General features: G+C 41.2%; 1 protein-coding gene and 1 long non-coding RNA gene across 3 annotated transcripts in view; one reads left to right on the forward strand and one right to left on the reverse strand.

Annotated features, from left to right (window-relative positions):
• The window catches only part of LOC128086990 (uncharacterized), a 435,001-nt gene that overhangs the window by 316,695 nt on the left and 98,648 nt on the right, over window positions 1–19,658 (reverse strand). The window lies entirely within an intron of this gene.
• Window positions 97–19,658, forward strand: part of GLP1R (glucagon like peptide 1 receptor) — an 81,371-nt gene continuing 61,809 nt past the window's right edge. Inside the window, exons 1-3 of one of the 2 annotated variants that reach the window (XM_052693751.1) lie at window positions 97–201; window positions 2,830–2,936; window positions 3,700–3,834. In XM_052693751.1, coding sequence (XP_052549711.1) covers window positions 2,841–2,936; window positions 3,700–3,834 — 231 coding nt within the window. In that variant the 5' untranslated portion in view covers window positions 97–201; window positions 2,830–2,840. The remainder of the gene's footprint in view (window positions 202–2,829; window positions 2,937–3,699; window positions 3,835–19,658) is intronic. The other variant, XM_052693675.1, reaches the window with a different exon arrangement.

Below are 19,658 nucleotides of genomic sequence, written 5' to 3' on the forward strand. Positions count from 1 at the left end.
CCCCGGGCCGTACCTGGGCTGGGCCGGCCCCGGTCCCGCCTCCGCCGCCGCTACAAAAGCGGCCGCCGGGGCTCCGCCGGGAGCGGGCTGCTCGCTCCGCCGGGCCCCGCGGACGGGGCCTGCCTGGCTATGCCTGTCGCTCCGGTCGTGCCCCTCGTCCTGCTGCTGGCAGCCGCGGGCGGAGCCGCTCCCGCCAGGCGGGTGAGTGCCCGGGGCCGCGGGTGTCCCGGGTTGTTGAGGGGTGGAGGTGCTCTGGTACGGGCGGCTCCGCGCTCATGTGCGGAGGGAGGGGTCTGCGCGGGGGTCTGCTGGGGAGCTGTGGTCGGAAGGAGGAGGGAAGCGAGGGCGCCGCTCGCCGCTGCCGTGTGGCGATCCTCAAGGTAACTCTTCCTTTCGGCCTCGGGGAATAGCGTACTCGTGTGGGTTGCCAACAAAATCTAACAGCCACAGGCACGGAGCGGGGTCGTGGAGGTGAGCTCTTCAGCGTGCAGCAAAGGGAATGGATGCGGCTGGCGTGTATGGGGAAACCCCTTCCTTGATGGCTTAATTTTCCTGGGTCTGTGTGCTGCCTGTCTGAAGCACTGGTCAAGTGTTTCTCGTGTTTTCTCCGGCAGAATCCACGTGAAACCACCGAGGCTGTTGGGTCTTTCTTTACTCTGTGGGTGCCGGGCTGCTCCCTAGAGGAGCCCTGAGCGTGGGACTGGGGAGGGAGAGAGGCGGGCGGTGGGCTGCGGGGATGGAGGAGTTGCTGGGGCTGACGGAGCTGTGGGCTGTGTGGGTTTCCCAGCTGCTGAAAGTTTGAGGTTACAGATTTATACAGAACACCGCAAAAAGCAACCCTTTTGGTTCCCAGCTATGCCGAAGTCAGTAAGGTTGTTGTGGGTATTGATTTCAGGGTTTTTTGGTTGTCTTGTGCCTTCTTCCTTCCTGATGTTAGTGCCTCTTTAGAGGATCAACAGGCACAAATTACATCTGAGAATATTCCGGTCAGGAAATGCTCTTCATTAAAAGATGGCCCAACACTGAAACAGGGGGTGGGGAACCTCTGTCCTTGAAAGAGTTTTCTGTTTGCTCAGGTGCTGAGCAGCCTGAGCTGCTGTCAGATATGGCTTGGCATTGGCTGAACCAGATGACATCCTGATTACCTTGGGATGATGGTAGGGATGGAGATCAGTAGCGCTTGTAGTAAGAATGTCTGTTACCTTCCAGGTTGTGCTAGCAAAGGGGCTCTCCTCTGGCTACGTGTAGGGCTGGGGGAAGGGGAGAGGAGTTCCTCTGGTCTCAACGCTATATTTGCCCTCTGACTTCATTTTCACAAAACACTCTGTGCTTTTATATCCTCTTCTGACACTAGAGGGTCTTATCTGACAACTTGTCTAGAGCAGCTATTGTGCCTGATGTATGCTGAGAAAATGTGCAAAACACTGTGCTCAGTGCTAAGTGTACAGAAGCATGGCACTTCTGCTTCCAGCTGTCTTTTTTTTTTTTTCCAGGTTCAGTTCAGAATGGTGTTAAACGGAATATCTAAACTGTAAATTGCACTGCTTAGGCAGGAGCAGATTGTTATCACTTAAACTTTACCGCTGGCTGTGAGTTTTCTAGTTTAAAGGGATGTGACAGATGTGAGATGAAGGTAGAATAACTTCATAGGGAGTTGGGGAGAAAACGCTTTATTGGTGCTGTTGACTGCTGTTTTATGTGGAACTTTTCCCTCCCTCCACAGCCCCTCAAACAGCTGAGAAGGGGGAAAGCAAGATGGGAAAGGGAGATGAGAAGCTAAAGATGTACGTAGAAATAAGAAAAAAAAATTCAAGTCTGGAGTTCAAATTTGTTCTGGAAACTTGCTATTGTATTAAATGGGGGATGACTGGAAATTGCTTAATAAGTGTCTAGATCTTCCTTGATTTATTGCATCGAAGGCAGTAAAATGATCAAGAGCTGGTAGCACACGGCTGCACTGCAGGATATTATTCCTCATGACAAGCCTTGTGTCCTCCCCCTTCTCACCATTGAGCAGCGGTGTCCTGCTGCTGGCAGAGCTGACACAGCCTCTTGCTGGTTCCCCACGGTCTGGCTGTACCCTGGAGCTGGATTTCAGATCCCAGTTCTCTATGCAGTACTTATGTTCAAAGCTTTGTTAGGATATTCTTGAAGAAAGTAATTTAAATATCAGTGAAGCGCAGACAGGAGTTGTGCCACAGTTCTTGACTGGCGGTTCTGTTCTTCAAACTACCTGCGGTGCTTTTGTTCCTCATGCTAAAATGTGATTAGCAAAAACTGGAAGTACAGTTAAATTCAGCAGTAAGATTACAGATCTCTCGCTGTCCTCAGCTGTTATTCCTGAAGTGCTTTTCTTTAGAAATAGATAAGGGCTGATATTGACATGAATACCTATGCTAATGAGATTGGATGTTTGTGAATGTGCATGTTGTTGGCACTCAATTCCGTTGTTCAGGCTTGTTCGGATACAGTCACTAATCTACTCTCCAACAGTCACCATCAGGTTCCAAGCATTAAATGCTTGCGTAGTCCTCTCTACTTTCTCACACTTAGGAAGACTGTCACAGCTGCCTTGAGTTCTGCAGCCTCCACTTCTTTACGCACAGCTTTCTAGGATCGGGTTGCTCTCTCTGAAGGTTCGGCTTTGAGTCTTGATCAGCCCTGATGAAAGTATGCAGCCTGGGGATGGTTTCTTGTATCTTGCTGGCCTGAGCAGCACTGATGTCCAAACATGGGTTTGCAGAGCAATGACTGTTTGACTTATTTTCTGTTGCACACCCCAATGCTGAGAGAACTGAGCTGAGGCTCCCAGTTAATGCTGTCCTATAGACTTGTTCCTTATGAGTCATTATGAAGAATGGCTATGGAGCTTGGCTGAGAAGCAGGTGCTTCTGGAAACCAATGTCTTCACACAGAATCTAGCGTGGACAGCTGAGGTGAGTCTTACTAGTTGAATCTTCTCCTGGGCAACAACCCCTCCATATTTACACTGAATGCAAGTTAGGGTTGTGTTGTTATTCTTTTCCTGCTCCCCAGAGCTCATGTAGAACTAGTTTGCTTTGTTGCCTGAACTCTCAAAATCGAAATGTTCTAGATGAGTCTCTGCCCATTACTAGCAGCACATTTTGGCAGTGGTATAGAAAGCAATTGAGAAAAGGATGATCAAACAAGGTCTGACACTGTGCCACCTTGCTGTAGCTGTTACCGAAGGACACTTGGACAGCTTCTAGCTTATGAACTCCTTTTCTGGGAACGTGGCCAGATTTTTCAAAAACTTTATATGTGCAGGACACTTAAATTCATGCCTATATTAATATGGTGTAAAACTTTAAATTGCTTAATAGTGCTGCCATCTAAATGAATGCAGTCTAAATCAGTGTCCCAAATGATGGCTGAATAAAACAGTGGTTGTCTATTCAGAAAGTAATGTGCTGGTTTTCCAGAAACAGCTCTAATTTTTTTTGGAAACTCCATAAAGCCACTGTCATCATGTATAATAAAACCTAATGCTGTAGTACAGCAAATCTGATTATATAAGCTATGAAGATGCTTTTAATGTTGCTCCTCTGTTACGGAGGGGGGCAAACAAACAAAAAAAAAACCATTACAGGCTTAGGGACTCTAGGAAATTAAATTGCCAAAGGGAGGGACTGTATTAATGTAGCAGAACAATGTATTGACTCTTTGCATTTATTGTAGAGGTCTGATGTCTGGTCCATGCAATCTGAAGTTGTTGAAAGAGCTGTCATATCTTCTGGCCTTTTCCCACATTTCTGGTGCTGTTACTGCACTTTACACTCAACTGGACAGCAGTCTGAAACAACTGGGACAAAGGTATTTGAGGGGAAGTGTAGATAAAATACAACTGGGTATGGCAGGATGTGTTTTCTCTTCTGTGAGAAGAAAACCATACCTTGGAAGTGACAGAAGCTGCGGTATGAGTAACTAAAACTCCTGTCTTCCAAAAGCTGCAGCTGTATATCTACAATAGAATTCAGTGAAACTGGGCCTGGTATGCAAAATATAAATGGTTGTCTGCTGGTTGTCAAACAGACTTTCTAATGCGTTATATCATAGCCAGTTTCCTTAGGCCTGTCACACTAAACTGAGCTTTAATTTGTTGTGTTGATTGATTCCCAGTGACTTGGGAGGATGTACCGGCTGGAGCTGTTATCTCTGACATCACGGGGCTTTCACAAGTTTATGTCTTGGAGTGGACCATTGGAAAACTGATTGCTTCCTTCTGCAGTGCTGTAGTGAAATCCTTAGTGTTCAGTTTCTTTTATTTAAGGCTTTCGTATTTATTTCTTTGTGGTAAACCAGTACATGTACTATTAGCCAAGGCTGCTCAAGTTTCCTTGTCGCACTGTGTCAGTTGTATTGGTTTGTATCTTAACAAAAGTAACTTTACACAATAGTGGACATGTCTTTGCTATGGAAAAAGTTGTCACTAGATAAGAGACCTTCTATTTAAGCCCTACAATGTTATTTTCCTGTGATGCTGAATTAAAGCTTTGAGCAGGAGCTCCTTTAATTAAAGCAAGTCTTCCAAACTGAACTACCGCAGAGAATAACAAATTTAATGTTTGCGTACAATGCTTCCTATCCAGAGAGATAGGGTAAACAGTGTCTAAGCATTTCCAGTTTGCCAAATGGGAGGTAGCCCATAAAGATATCTATACTGCATAGAAAATACAGCAATCTTGAAATTAAGACTTTTTCACCTGGATTTGCTGCTGGTGGCTGAATATTGTTCTTTTTCTATTTGGTTTGATGTTAGAAACTGGTACTTATGAACTTCAGTCATGCTGGCCTATGATCAGCTGCACAGAATAGTTCCTTCAGCTAGTTGCTGTACAGATGTAGTTGTACTGACTGTATCTTGTTGCTGTTTCACCGTAATTGACTGTTAATGGATTGCCATCTGAGCGTGCTGCCTGGTATCGACTACTATTTTTCTCAAAATTGATTACTTTTCATTGTTAACTCAATCTCTTGCCATCTTTTTTCCTTAACTGTTTTAAGATAGCTTTCCCAATTCCTTTAATTTTGTGTCTTGTTCTTTGAGTTCATCGATGTTCTCCTTTCAGTTCTTGCTTTGTCTCACTTATGCACTTGCCCTCCCAACCTCTCAGTTGAGTCTGCCTTTGAGGTCTTAAAGACTGTTTCCAAAACATGCATTTTTGGACTACTTGGTATGTAGTTCTTGCTGCTGTTTGCTACTGTCCTTTTCCTTGCTCAGTTGCTGCTCCTATGCTCCTTTCTGTGCAAGGACAGAAGTGTGAGAAGTTCATGAAAGTGAACATACTGATTGGAGATTTGTTGGAAAATAGTGTTTTGTAGTAGATAATTTATCAAATAGCATTACTATGCTCTCTGTATTGGTTAGTTTCCATGGAAATAAATAGGATGCATTACTTTTGGAGTAACTTATGCTGCCCAGAACAATTCCACTCATTGTTGCCCAGGCAAGCCAAAAGGTTGGACACTCATGGCTTAAGGCATGTTTTCTGCTTATCCACTCAAATCTCTTCCGTTCTTCAGAAGGATTCTTTTTTCCTTCTGCCTGCTGTGTCAAACTGTGCTGCTTCATTATTATTCTTTCCATAGAATAGGAAAGTCATAGTTAGACCCAATGTCTTCGGGATAAATGGAACAGATGAGTGCATGGACATATCTGCGTGGGACAGTCTTTGATGTTTGCACGTTTACAGTCTTCGAAATCCTGCTCTGGTTAAGATGCATCGACGTGACCTTTTGATCTCCCTTCTGACATACAGTTCTGGTGCTACTCAACATAACAAAAACTGAAGCCATACTGAAAGGCCTAGCTTCAGGGAAATCAAAGCGCTTGTGATGACCCCAACTAGCCAGCCACTGAGACTTTTTGCATGGAGTACATCTCTAATGTTTGGGAGAAGCTTACGGGAACAGCACTTGTTGTCCTCAGCAGACTATGTTTTTGTGGTAGTGCAAGTGATTTAGACTCTGACTTGTTCCTGCATATAGACAAGCCAAATGCAGACAGAAAGAAGCTAAATTAGTAGAAAAGCTGCTTCCTGAGTACTCTGCTTATGATTGGGGGGCATTTGAGCATGTAGTGAGGCAAGCTGCAGATTTTCAGCAGACACTGTAATAGGTTTACCACTCTGTCTGCAGAGCTGCAATAATCAAGGGAGACATGCAAAGCTCCTTCCAAAGGTGTATAGGAGATGTACCTCCTAAAAGCACACTTGAGACATGTAGCGTTAGTCTTTACCTTTGAATTCTGCTAGCATAAAACTTGTATGCATTTCTTTCCCATAGGAAACAACTTTTTCCTAATATTTCTCTCTCCTTTTTTTGCTGTGTAGGTATCAGCACTGCTCGTGGCACTGACTGCAGTCTCCTAGATGCTGTTTTTTCCTTATATACCATTCCATTATTAAGGCTGAAAAATTTTTCTCCTGGTCAAAGCATATGCTGGTTGTTTCATGGCAGCTCTACTCTCCACAACCAGGTTGCAAGGAATTAACTCAATCTGGACGTGTTAAAAGCTAACTTACTCAAAACTAAGGGAAGAGAATAGATAAATGCATGTCTGCTGTGGTATCTGAAAACAGCACTCAGAAAACAAGTCTAACTGGAACATGTGACTACACAGTCAGACTGGGGGAATTACAGTGAGGTGTGGTGAGTAGAGGACTTTCCATGGCTGCTGCAAGCGTGGTTCAGTCCTCTAAGACTCTCCTAGAGCAGGTCAGTTGGAGTTTATCTTGTTGCCTTGATGGGTGTTGAGCCCAGCCTCCCACCCTTCAAAAATGTCATGCTAAAACAAAACTCAACTTCCATAGCATTGTAGAACGTTTGCTTACTGGTGGGTAGTGGGTGTCAGGGTGTGATATGTCCCTGCACTTACAGAGATCTTGTTGCTGAATCTTTTCCTTTTCAAGATGACATACTTTTTAATACAGAGAAGAAAGGACTAAGAGCTTGTGCTCAACCAAATGTAGAGGTCCTCTTAAGCTAGTTGCTGTCTTTGAAGCCGGGTGTGCACAAAGCATGCCTGATGGTGGTTGTTGCATGTGTTGTGTGTTAGTACGTGCCTTGGTGGGTGTTGCTGAAGACTGTTCCAGGCTACAGTTGATCTCTAAAACCAGATCTGTGGCAAGGGATTGGAGGCATTAATCTGGCATTCCTTTTTGCTTTTGTCTTGATGTACTTCTTCAGTAATCAGTTTTTTCTTTGCTGTTGTTGTGGTTGTTGTTGAATGACAAATACATGGTGTGCTGTGTCCAGGATTTGTGCTTTCATCATACCAGCACGCTGTTTGTTCTCTCCTGGAAATTAAACTCTAATTCAGAGCTATAGCAGGTAAAGTAATTACAGAAGCTCTTCTGCCTTTGAGGGGCATTCCTGGACGTGTTGCCAGCTTTTGCAGGTGTTTGGTAGAAATCTTGAAATGTGGGGCTAATGTAACTATGAAACTGTGGTGTGAATATGTAATAATAGCTTTTGCCTTTTGAACCTCCTGGGAGAGATTAATATGCTTGATGTTTGAGGGCTTCAATCCTAAGGTTAGCTTCCTGATGTACAGGGACTCCTGGCAGCACAGTAGCCTCTGTATAGATTTTCTTCAAGGGGCAAACTGGTAACTTTGCTCTTCTGTCATCTCAGAGAGAGGAGCCTCAGAAACTGTTGGAGAGTTGCTTTAAGAGATTTGACGTACAAAATTGTTGGGTGTACTGAAGCATTGACAAGTTCTCTGAAATGTCAGGATTTATTTCATGAAAAGCAGAAAACCTTCAAAGAAACTTGGTCTATGGGTTATGGAATACCCTGTTGAAGTTCCTGAAATATACTGTACTTCAGATTTGGTGTTTGTGGTGTTTTGAGCCACGTGGGAGTGGAGGTGGAGTGGCCGGGTGAGGTACCATCCTGGTTTGGGAAGTCCGGAAGCCTGTTGCCTTTCTAGCTGGCTGTGCCTCATCTACAGGCTGATCATTATGTTGAGGGTGGTTTACATCCTCAAAGTCCACATTCTGCCCTCTCTTGAGTGGAGGAAGAATGTGGGTTTCAATTCTTGATTTATTTTTCCTTTCTGCTTCGGTAGATGAAGTGAGGAGGAAATGCAAGGCTTTAATAGATCAGCTGACCTCATATGCTCCAGTATAACTGGGGGTTACTGCTGCTGTTGTGGAAAAAGTCAGACCATTAAAAACTGACAAGTTCCAAATACTTCATCTGTAGAAACACTGTGGACTTTGGTACAGCTGTACGGAGGTAACAAATAGCAGACACCTCCCTGTGTAACTTAATCAGTGACACTCAGGTCAATCTTCATCTTCTCCCTTTAGCCCTATTTCTCCTGAATAAAAACATTCTGCTGTACAGTGCTAGTTATTCACGATGGATGAGGCTTTTTCCCTTGAGATAGGAAAACTGAAGGTGGAACATTTGAACTGAACTATTTGATATAGCTGCTTCTCAGACGGCTCAACTTCTCAGATGGTTATGGTATTCTAATTTATTGCCCTTTTTGTTTACAATTTCTTAATTAAGGATTCATCAAGTACTGCCTGAAATGTACTGCTAAGGATAACAAGATCCAATTCCTTTTAAACTCAGTGACACAGCAAATGGTGCTCTCTGGAAGAGAGAAGATTAACATGAAGTTATTATATGCTGTTTACAAGACATAGTGTGGTTATAAGTTAAACATCAAATAAATGACGTTGCATTTGTAGTGGACTTCTTTCAAAATGCTTCCTTCATATGGCCTCTGTAGAGGAAATATTTAACATCACAGAAATCGTACAGAAGACATTCAGTCATAAAGGTGGTCAGAAACATCTTGTTCAAGGAGTGCTATAGAAAACTTCCAACACATTTAGTATTGAGATGGATGTACTTTAAGTTTACATCTCAGGGTCCCTGTGTTATTTATTACTTGAATCTAGCTAACAGTTGATACAGGCATGTTTTTAATTGTATCCAGCTGGTTCCCTATGGACTTCCAGGGCCAGCTAACATTAGTTAATGGATGAACTTCCATAAGATAGGAAGTATCTGAAGAATAACTCAGTATGCTCTGAGTTTGTTCATTGCTCTCTGGGGATTAAGACACCTGCTGGTAATGAATGATGCTGTTAAAGCTCTCCAGATAAAACTGGATTCTTTTACTAACGAAATGGAAGGATGAAAGAATGTTAGCTTTATAATCTGAACTCTTAATGTCTGCAGTAGTAGACATGGTTGTAAATCACAAGAAACTAAACTGTAGTTTCAAACTGATTTCTTGTTTTCTTATTTGCTTTGGTATCTGAGCTACACCGTGTCTCAGGGCTGGAATGTACCAAAGATTTATTTATTTGCTTGTATATAAGATATCTCATCCATGGGATCCACCCCCATATGGGTGGGTCATTGAGCAACCAAAGATATATATATTTATATATTTATATATATATATATATATTTTTTTTTTTTGCATTATTTTTTTTTTTTATCTTTCCCCTTTCTTGCTGTTCATAGTAATCAAGTGACGGGAAATAGCAATGCACAAAAGCTTTCATCTTTCTCCTCACTCCTATGTTCTTCCCCACTCCATCACCCTACATACTTAATTAACTGTGAGACTATTTTTAGACAATGCATTTCATCATTCACTGCTTTTGTTGAGATTCAAGTTTTTGTGTATCTCCTGACAAATTATTTATAATCGGGCATTTCATGTGATCGCAGTAGAGAGGAAACAATGGGGAAAAAATTACTTGGATTAATCTCTTCCTTTCCATATTAATTCTTGAGGAAGTTGTTACAGTTTTAGTTTGTTAGTTTTCTGTAAAAGAAATATTACGTTGATGCAGCTTTAGCTACTTCGTTTTGTTGGTTTTTTGTTTTTGTTTTTTCATCGCAGACCTTCCAAATGGGAACAGCGATCCCGTGTTTGAACCTTTATAGTGCTTTCCTTGGATATTCTTTCTTTAGCAAGAGAAATGTGTATTGTGGACAAACACTATCCAGATATGTTCAGCATGAAGTTTGTTTTTAACTACAGTAATGATGCTTTTGTGTGAGAATGAGTGGGAAGAACCTCCCTTCAGCTACAAAGGGCAGTTGGGATCCTATTTGGAAACAAGGCCCTTACTTCTGTACATGGGAAAGAAAGGAGGAGAAGATGGGGTTACATTGTCCACAGTGTTGCTGTAGTATTTATGATTGGTCTGGCTGATCAAAGGTGTGCTAGCCATGACAGTTATCTCTAATGGCAAGAGGTCTACCTAATTTGGTATTTGTGGCCTGCTAAGCACCTTGTGTTCTTCATTTAAGCTCAGTGTGCTCTTGCAAATAAAAGCTTTCCCCTAGGAGCAGGGGATGGCATAGCTGGATGAGAGCAGAAACAGGTAGCTGAAGATCTGTTGTACAGAGACCGCAGAGATGCATCCAGGGAAAATCCAGTTCAGGACTTGTGTGTCTGCCTTTTTGTTTGTTTGTTTATTTTCCAGATATCTTGAACAAGAATGTCTGAAGTTTCAAAGTTTTAATCTTCACAAAAAGGGAAAGATGTTGAATTATACATATGGAATGTTAATTACTTAGTAGCTGAATAACAAAATGAGTTACTATCTTGCATTTTGTATGGAGAGTAAGAGTGGCTGTCACTCCCACTGTTGATAACAAGGTAGGATAACCATATGTATATGTGCATATTGCTATAATCCATTCAATAAAATGGTTCCTTTCCAAATACCTGTTTTGGAGGAGTGTTGGTAAGTAGCTTTCTTCTGTGTGCACTTAAATTAACAAGTCTGGGTGCTTGGATACTGATGTGATAGATGCCTTGGAAATATCTGTAATGGCTGTAGAAATCACTTGGGTACTGAGTTCCTTGTAGAATAAGGATTGAAGGGCTGTGCTTTTCTGAAAATGTTTCTTTGTTCCTATGTAACTGATTTGGGGGATGAGAGAGGAGAGGAAGATTTACATTTGTATAATAAACAAATTGATAAATGAGAATATTTGTACTATTAAATAGTATGCTTTTTACAACAGGGCGCTCCGTAATGAACTGCCTTGTCATTGCTGCACATACTACTTAGTGTGCTTAAATGCTGACATACTGAGAGAACAAAACTAACGTAAACATCTTTAATAGTTCATGGGATTAGCTTTCTACTTGTTCAAGCCTCCAATAATTACTTTCCTTCACATCTGTTCCTTGCAAGATCACTTTTTCAGGTTCAGAAACTTGTTTTTTACAGCCAATCTTTGCAGCGTCCCTGCTTACTTATTGCTTATATACTTATAATACTATATTATAATAATACTTATTGCTTACCTTCAACAGATGAACTTAGAATCATATGTGACCTTGATTTTTGCCTAACTTAACTTAGCATGGTGCTTTGCCTAACTTGCTTAGCATGGTGCTTAAAATAGATTTTAAAGAACATTCACACTTTCAAGCATTTCATGAATAAGAGTGTGCTTCAGAGGAGAGAGAATCTCTGTGTATGTCTAACCAAGAAAAAATAGACTTCCAGCTGAATTCCAAAAGCTTTCTCTTGTCCACACATTGCATCTAAGGCAGCGATCTTTATGCCGGTGCTACTTCACGTCCTCTGCTTTTTGTTGTTGTTTTGGTTTTAATTTATAGCTGTTCTTAATCTTTACTCTTCCCCTATTTTTGTCATGCTGGAAATATTTCCGGGGCTTGATCTTGCTCCAAATAAACAGATTTATTACATCGTTCAAAGTGTCTGTATCCTGTTCGATGGACAGCTGGGATCAGCAAAAGAGAAAAGTGTTTCTTGAAAGGCAGCATGCACAGCACACTGCCACAGGGAAATGAGGAGATCATTTCATAGCAAATCTGCAGCAAACTTGTAATGCTGTTGAGTACGGACTGACAGGCAGCTGACATGGAAATACTTGGCTTCAGCACCATTGTGGGCTGTTTTGTGCTTGTTTTGCAACACTTGTCTTTCACTTAGTTTTATGATGCAAACTGGGAAAGAATCTATTTGAACAGTTAAAAATGGAAAGTGCCAGCCCACTTCACTCTCAACTAAATCTTTCTCTTTAGGCATCTTTTCCCTCAGCTGTCATTTCCTTCACCCTGGCGCCGCCTTAAATATTTTCCCTATTTCTAGTCCAAGTAATCTGACAAGGGAAATGTTCTGTGGGTTCTCTCCGTTGAAAGTTTTGGTAGAAATAAAGCAGACAAGCTGGCAAGTCTGCTATTGTTTGTCCTGCAGCCCAGGCTGATCCTCTCTAATGGGTTCCTCCAGAGAGCGTGTCCTAGCTCTGGCCAGAGTTGTTTTGCTGTCCCCTACATAGTCAGTTACTGCTTTCTTTGATTCTGTTGTTTCTCTACTTGATGTCCATAGAATGGATCCTTCTTAACAACTCCTGTTTTGACTGTGGCTTTTTAGGTTTCCTTCTTGTGGAGCTTGAAATGTTTGTTTTACACGATGGTTAATTTAGTAGGTTCCTGTACTCAAATAGGGACTGGCTCAGTTTAAGTGACTAGTGTTTGTGTTTCTTCTGTTTTTGTAAAGCTAATAAGAAGGTCTTTTTCAATTCTATAAAGCTAAAGGTCTCTTCATCTTGAAAAAAGGAGGTATGAGGTATGAAACTTCAAAGAATTCATGAATCACTTGAAATTGTGTTCTAAGAATGTAAGAATAAGCATTTATGCATGCAAATCTTCCTGAATAAATCCTGGTTTCAATAAAAATAGAGGAGGATGTACCTAACAATAACCTGAAAGTGCAGATTGTTGGAGCAGGAGACATTCCTGTACCCGCTGATTTTAAGCTGATTTTTAGCAATGGATTTTAATGTAATTAAAGTTGACTTTCCTTTCTTTCTTTTCATCTTAGGACTTACTCTTTCTATTCATGTAGAATCAAGTTTACCTCATGTAAGTCAAATTGTAATTGCTAAAGGATCTGTATGCTTCGTGTCAGTCCTAGAGATATCTCTTTCCCACTGGTGGGGCCTTCACATAGAACAAATTAGCAATTTTACTATTTAATGAAAAATAACATTGTGTGTTTTGTTCTAAGGAGGTATGGATGGCTGCTTTCAGCCTGTTGAGAGCTCTGTGTGATGTGGAAGGAGAAACTATGGCAGTGAGTTTCCTCTAAAAGGAGTGCTGCTAATAGAATTGCCAGAGTATCTCAGGAGTCTTTGGAGATATTAATCCTAAGGCTGAGAATGGCTTCATTTCTCTAAGATACCATGCAAAAATGATTTCGGTATTACGGATGTGTGTGTATATGTTTGAACAGAGGATGACAAATCTGGGTAGAACCCAATAATTAAAGCCAGAGAGGGAATGGGACTATTAACACTTTAAATCTGTGTATCAAAGTCTTGCACTGTGAGTCTTGTTTTCTTACGCTCCATGTATCCTTAAGAAAGAGTGGAAAAACACAGCAAGGAAGAAGAAGAATTCAAGGGATTCCTAGTGCTGTCCTCTGTGGGTGCTTTGGAAAGGTGTAAGAGCGATCTGTGTACACACATGCATGCAAATGGCCAGTGTGGTGTTGGGAGTAGAATTACAACATATGGTGGCTAATCCACTTATTTTAAACTTATGCAAGTTAGCTTCCTGACTTCAAAGTATCTATTACTAAGGCAAGAATTTACCAGAGATGGAAGAGGCACTGCTATCTGTTCTATACACAAAGTGTGCTACTTTGTACTGCAGCACTTCCATCGGCAGGTTTTTACACATTTACCCATTCTATTCAGTCTTCTAACTGGAAAAAATACAATCAAATGGAGCTACGATCATACTGAAGCACGATGCTTGAAAGAGTAAAGCTAGAAGATTATGTGAGAAAATTATTGTATAAAAGCATGAATACTGCTGAGTTTGAGGTGTTCAGGACCATAGAATCATCGGAAGGGACCTTTAAGATCATGTAGTTCCAACCCCTTGCTACAGGGGAGAGCACCTCCCTCTGGACCAGGCTGCTCACAGCCCCATCCAGCCTGGCTTTGAGAGCACCTCCAGGGAGGGGCATCCACAGCCTTGCTGGGCAACCTGTTCCAGTGCCTCACACCTTCACAATAATGAATTTTTTCCTAACATCAGGTCTAAAGATACTGATAATATCCCCAGTACTGCTAGCTGTGTAGTTGACTTCTGTAGAAACTTTAAACTACTCTTGTAAGAAATAGAAATGTCATCTAAAATATCTGGCAGTGACTGATAACAAAGGGGTAAAGAAGCTGACAGCAGCCAGTACAAATCAACAGTTTAAAAAATGCTAATGGAGATTGAAGTGCCTGAGAAGTCTGTGGGTAACGGAACTAAAAACTTAGCTGGTTTCTAAGAAAGGAGTCAATTGTCCTAGCAGTGGTGGGAAGGAGAAATCAGCTTCCCTTCCTCACTGTGCTGGGGCAGTGTTGGCATGGTACTGTAAAGTGGCAATATCCTTAAAAACATTTTTTTCCTTGTTTTCACTAATCTGATACTCATCCAGTACTGTTGTGAAAAGGCTGACAAAATGATCTAACATAACTAATGCAAATCAACTTGTTTTTTTTATTTTTTTTTTTTTTTTTTAAGGAAAATTTAGTTGGCTGGATTTTTGTAACATTAACCCTATTCTTGTTATACAAAACTGTTGTAATATTCTTTGTTTTGTAAGGTAATTCTGCTGAGGAAGCTTATTTGCCTGATTAAGTCAACTCTGACCATACATAGGCACTAAATTCAATACTGAGTATAATTAACCATGGTAGCAAATTGCCTCAGGGTGAAGTGAATTCTCTATGATTTCAAGTCTTTGAATCAAGGTTAGATGGGGTCTGAACAGTACCTGCTTGTTAAGCATTCACATTAAGGCTCTGAAAGGTATTACACTGGAAGCTGTTAAGATGTTCATCATGGCTCCTTCACGTCTTGAGGTCTCTGTGGTTGCCAAATATCGTTTCAAGTGGGAAAAGGTTAAAAAACAAAAAAACAAAAACAAAAAAAATCTTGAGTGGTTTAGCAATAGATATTGATAAAGAGACCTGAAGGACTACTTCTCTCCAATAACTGACGTCCTCAAGTCTTTCCTTCTTTATTGATAATAAATACTTGACATCTAACTTAATGGCTTTTATACGAGGAGCAGGCTTTGTTTTAGACTCTTCTTAATTCTGAGACAGTGAATAAGATTATTCTTTCACGTCCCCATGAACTACACTGCTGGTGCTGGCCTCTGCTTCACGGCAACCTGTATAGTCTTGAACATTCTGCCTGTTTAATTTTTCCCTGGAGAGTCTGCCTTTTTAGCTCAGTGCAATGGCATGAACACTTATGCTGGCACAAGGAGAAGAGAGGAGTGAAGGAGGGAAGAAATCACAGCCACATCTTTCAACAGCCGTGTTGCTTTACGCTGCTTTAAATGATAGTGGAGTTATGCTGTAAGAAGATTGTGTGCTCCAGAAGTATGTCTTAAGGATGCACTGAGATGTGAAACAAGAATCCTTTGCAGAGTTAGTTCAGAGAACAAACTGTCTCGGAAAAGACAAAATCGCATAAAGCTGCTGCCATTTAAGTTCCCTAGTGTTTTCTTTAGCCTCTTCTCAGGGAATCTATTCTGTTTCTACAAGTGCTGCTTGATTTAAGATTAATGTCAGACAGGAAATATGTGGCTGTGAAACTACTAACATGGAACTAATTGAATGATTTTAATTCCCTCAAGCGACCTATCTGTTTTCAGCTGTGCGTGGGTATCACTGCATGGTCGCTGCTTCCCTTGGTGCTCTGAAAACTGGAGATGGAGGAGGGGAAGATTTCTGTGCAAATTGAACTTCATTCTGGCAAAGCTTTGGGACTTGACCCAAGAGACAGCTCTTTCTTCTATGTTTACATTTTTTCAGGCTGGACAATTTTCTTGAAGCTCTCTGCACATTTTTCTTCATGTGGCTTGTGAAGTTTTCACTCTGCTCTTGGGCTTAATCACATTTCCTGCTTTCTGCAAAGCAGTGCTTGCTGCCTGAGCAGTAGTTTTTGTCTTGTTGACCTTTTGCTTCCTTTAAAGGTCTCCTCAAAGAAGGCGGGGAGAAGTGTCTGTCCATTCAGTTCTAACAACAACACAATTATGGTTCGCTTCTGTGGCTTAAGTCACAAACATCTTTAGCTCCATACATACCTACAAGAGCATGGCTAGGAAAGAAGAACCAAGCAGGGAGGCAGACTCATTTCTGAAGATATGGCTGTGTCTCTTAAGCAGACCTGCACAGCTGAAGGCTGTGATACCTACCAGGAGTAAAATAAAGTTAATAATAAAGTACAATTGTACACTGGGACTCAGGGATTCTATGTGAGAAGAATCTGACAGTTTTCCTTGTATCAGGGAAACAATGTTGTGAGACTCCATCTCATGAGAGTCTGAGAGATGAGAACCTGCCAGAAATCATCTATGGATGGGGGTAGGGATAGCTTGTACTGAACTGGAGATTGCATCTTGCATCTGCCTTCCTCTGTGTTACATTTTGGGAGGTAGGAGCATGGTAGCATATGGGATTGACTTTTGCAGGCATGTAATGCACAGGGCTTCTGCTGTTGATTCTGGTAGTATGCTCAGCGCCAGGTTCTCTTTGGCAGAATGGGAATGGAGTATTAGAAACTGAACATTATGTATACAGGATTAACTGGACTGCAGGCTACAAGTTCATTTTGTTATCAACATTTTCATAGAGGGATTATAGAAAACTGCTATTTGAGAGAGTTGCAGTGAAGAATGTTTGATAACTGGTCCAATGTTGACTCCTGACAGAAATGCTGAAGTATTTGTTTACATTGAAACTTGAACTTGCAAAACCCTTTGAGCTCAAGGAGGGGGATTTCTGAAAAGAGCTTAGGATTAAGCATGAGAAGGATTTTAAATTTAACTTTATGAATTTTGTATCATCTACACATGCTGCTGCACTATTAGTAACTTCAGAGCTGGTATCATTGTCTCCATCAGGATCCAGGACCAGAACTCCTGGAGTCTTTGTGTTTTGCTCAGCTATTTGCTTACTGTAACACTTGGCTTCTCCCTTAATGCTTTTATTGCACTGTGCCTCCAAAATAAATGCACCACAGTTCTCTTTTTGAAAGTTTTGTAGTAGACTGATTCAAATCTGAGGAAAAGTCCTATAGTAATAGAATGGTTCATAATTTGTTTTGCAGCCCTAACATAGGAAAAAAGCTGATTCAGCTTGACTTGGTTGTATTCCTGTACTTCCCTGTAAGAGTGGGACTGTAGGAAATACAAACTAACTAACTAACTAAAAAAAACCCAAAAAACTGAAAGTAAACCCATTCTGAACAAATGTGACAGATACTTTTAGCTCAGTGGAGGGGTGGCTTTGATCCTTCTGAATCATTTGAGTCAAAGGTGGTAACTTGTTTCAGCAGAGTACTGAATAGCTTGCTCAGCACTGTTTGAAATTAAGAGAATTCCAAATTCTTAAGCTTATGTAGTGTGATGCAATGCTTTAAAAGCATCAACCTTGTATTATGGAAACAGGAGAGGTGATTAAAAGCTAATGGGTTAATGAAAGCTGCTTAAAATCGACTTCACTCCTTTGTTCTTTAGCTAGATGGAGATGGATGGTAATCCTAAATATTGTTGAAGATGGTAGCAACTGTTCACAGAGAACATGGAGGGAGGGAAGCACAGATCTGGGTCTTGAGCTGTTTTATTTTTGCCTTCAAAGGAGCTGAATTGTCCTCCGCAAATAAAAGCAAAGGTAAGATGGCACAGAATTAAAATCAAACATAGCTCTTATTTGCAACTGTAGGAAGGTAACGGTACCATTCAGTCTTGGCTACTAAGATCTTGCAAATATATTATACTGTTGTCACATAAGGTGCTGCTTTAAATTCTCTCTTGTAAGAGAATTTTAAGAATTAAATTAATGAGAGGGCTTTTGAGAGTGCAGCAAAAAACTTCCCTGTGTAGGAATACTGAACTTCACTGTCTTCTGGATAAAAAGGAAATAGAAGGAAGAGGATGGGAGAGGTGGATTTGAAAGCAGGAATGCAGCTTTTATGCTGGGTTGTCTCTGGAAATGGTAGCGTCACCTGGTTCCCCCTAACTGGAAACATGGCTGTGAGGATGGTGCTGCAGTCCTGCAGCAGTGTGTGTTGCCAGATTTGTTCTAGTTTGTATCACCTCTTGATTCTGGTGCCTAAGAACTGTAGTCCATTACCATCTAACATGAAGATCATCTGATTAACTTCAAACATGCTGTTTTTGTTCTTGCCTGTGGACATGTGTTATTTCTATTTCATATGATCAAAGTACAGTTCCTGGGCAGCGTTTGCCTTTATCTTATGACTGTTTTTTTCTCTGCTTCACTGTTTCTCCATATTTGATTGAGTTAAGGTTCTAGCCATTTTGCCGTGTTGCTCCTGTCTTATTTTTGACAAATCAAGACTGAGGAAAGTAACACTTAGCAGCAGTGTATGTTGAATGCTGAAAATTATTAGAAAAAAATAAGTGCTGCCTGTAAAACACTATGCTGTATCTGTCTGAGTAAATGAGAACTGTGTTGTATATGCTGTGGTACCACAACAGTGCTGTTGTAGGGGTTCTGTCCCGTTTAGATGTGATAGACCATGTCACTGTGTTAGACAGAGGTATACCTCTATAATATCTCTTCCATAATGTGTAGAAGGAAAACAGATTGTCTGGAGAACAAGCCCTACTGGCTGAAATTCTCTTGTATGATCTGATTTCAGATGTGATGGTACTGTTGATGAAAATGCTAGCAATCTTCAAAGCCACCACAGATAATTGTTTTGGCAAAGGGATGGGTAGGCGGGAAGGAGCAGTATGGCAGATAATTGGCTGATGGACAGTTGAGCCTCTGTGACAATGAACTGCTGAGGGAGTTAACTTGGCATTACATAAAACCAAAATAAGCTACTGTCTGCAATTAGAACTGTGAAAGCCATGCAGATTTTATTGCATTCCTCTTTAGCAATCATTAACAACAGTAGATACAGAACCCATAATATTACATATCGAGCTTATTTGTTGTTTTTAATAGCTTTGTCCTGAGATAATTTTTGTATCAAATCCATTATTTCTTAGGGAACTGTTTGTGGGTTTTTGTTGTGGGATTGCTTTTTTTTTTAATGTTACTTAAGAAAATATTCAGTAAGAGAGGTCTGCTTTGTGTTTTTGATGTTTTGTTTTTGTTTTTCCCCCTCTTGCTATTGAGAACTTACCTCAGGGGCCCTAATGATCAACCAACAAGCTGGTGACCAGGCTTATATTGCTGTATATTGCTGACTGTGGGGAGAAATTACAACTTCTCTACACCTTGCCTTCTGATCTCACATGACAGTTCTGAAAATGAGTGTACCTGATAAACAGTCGTTTGAAAAGCTGGGGTAAGCTTGACTCCTGTGGGATCCATCCGTCCCTGGATGCGTTCAGGGCCAAGCTGGATGAGGCTCTGGGCAGCCTGATCCAGTGGTTGGTGATCCTGTCTGTGGTAGAGGGGTTCAAACTGATGATCTTTGAGGTCTTTTTCAACCCAGGCCACTCTATGATGCTTCAGTGTGAAAGGTGGAAATACCTCGTTTCTAGCCCATTGTTAGTATTTGCAAAGAAACCAGACAGTTATAAACTTAAAAAATAGATCTTTTTAAGATGCGCTTGGTTCAG

Source organism: Tympanuchus pallidicinctus, unplaced genomic scaffold (assembly GCF_026119805.1).
Source record: "Tympanuchus pallidicinctus isolate F22 unplaced genomic scaffold, pur_lepc_1.0 scaffold1, whole genome shotgun sequence".
NCBI lineage: Eukaryota > Metazoa > Chordata > Aves > Galliformes > Phasianidae > Tympanuchus > Tympanuchus pallidicinctus.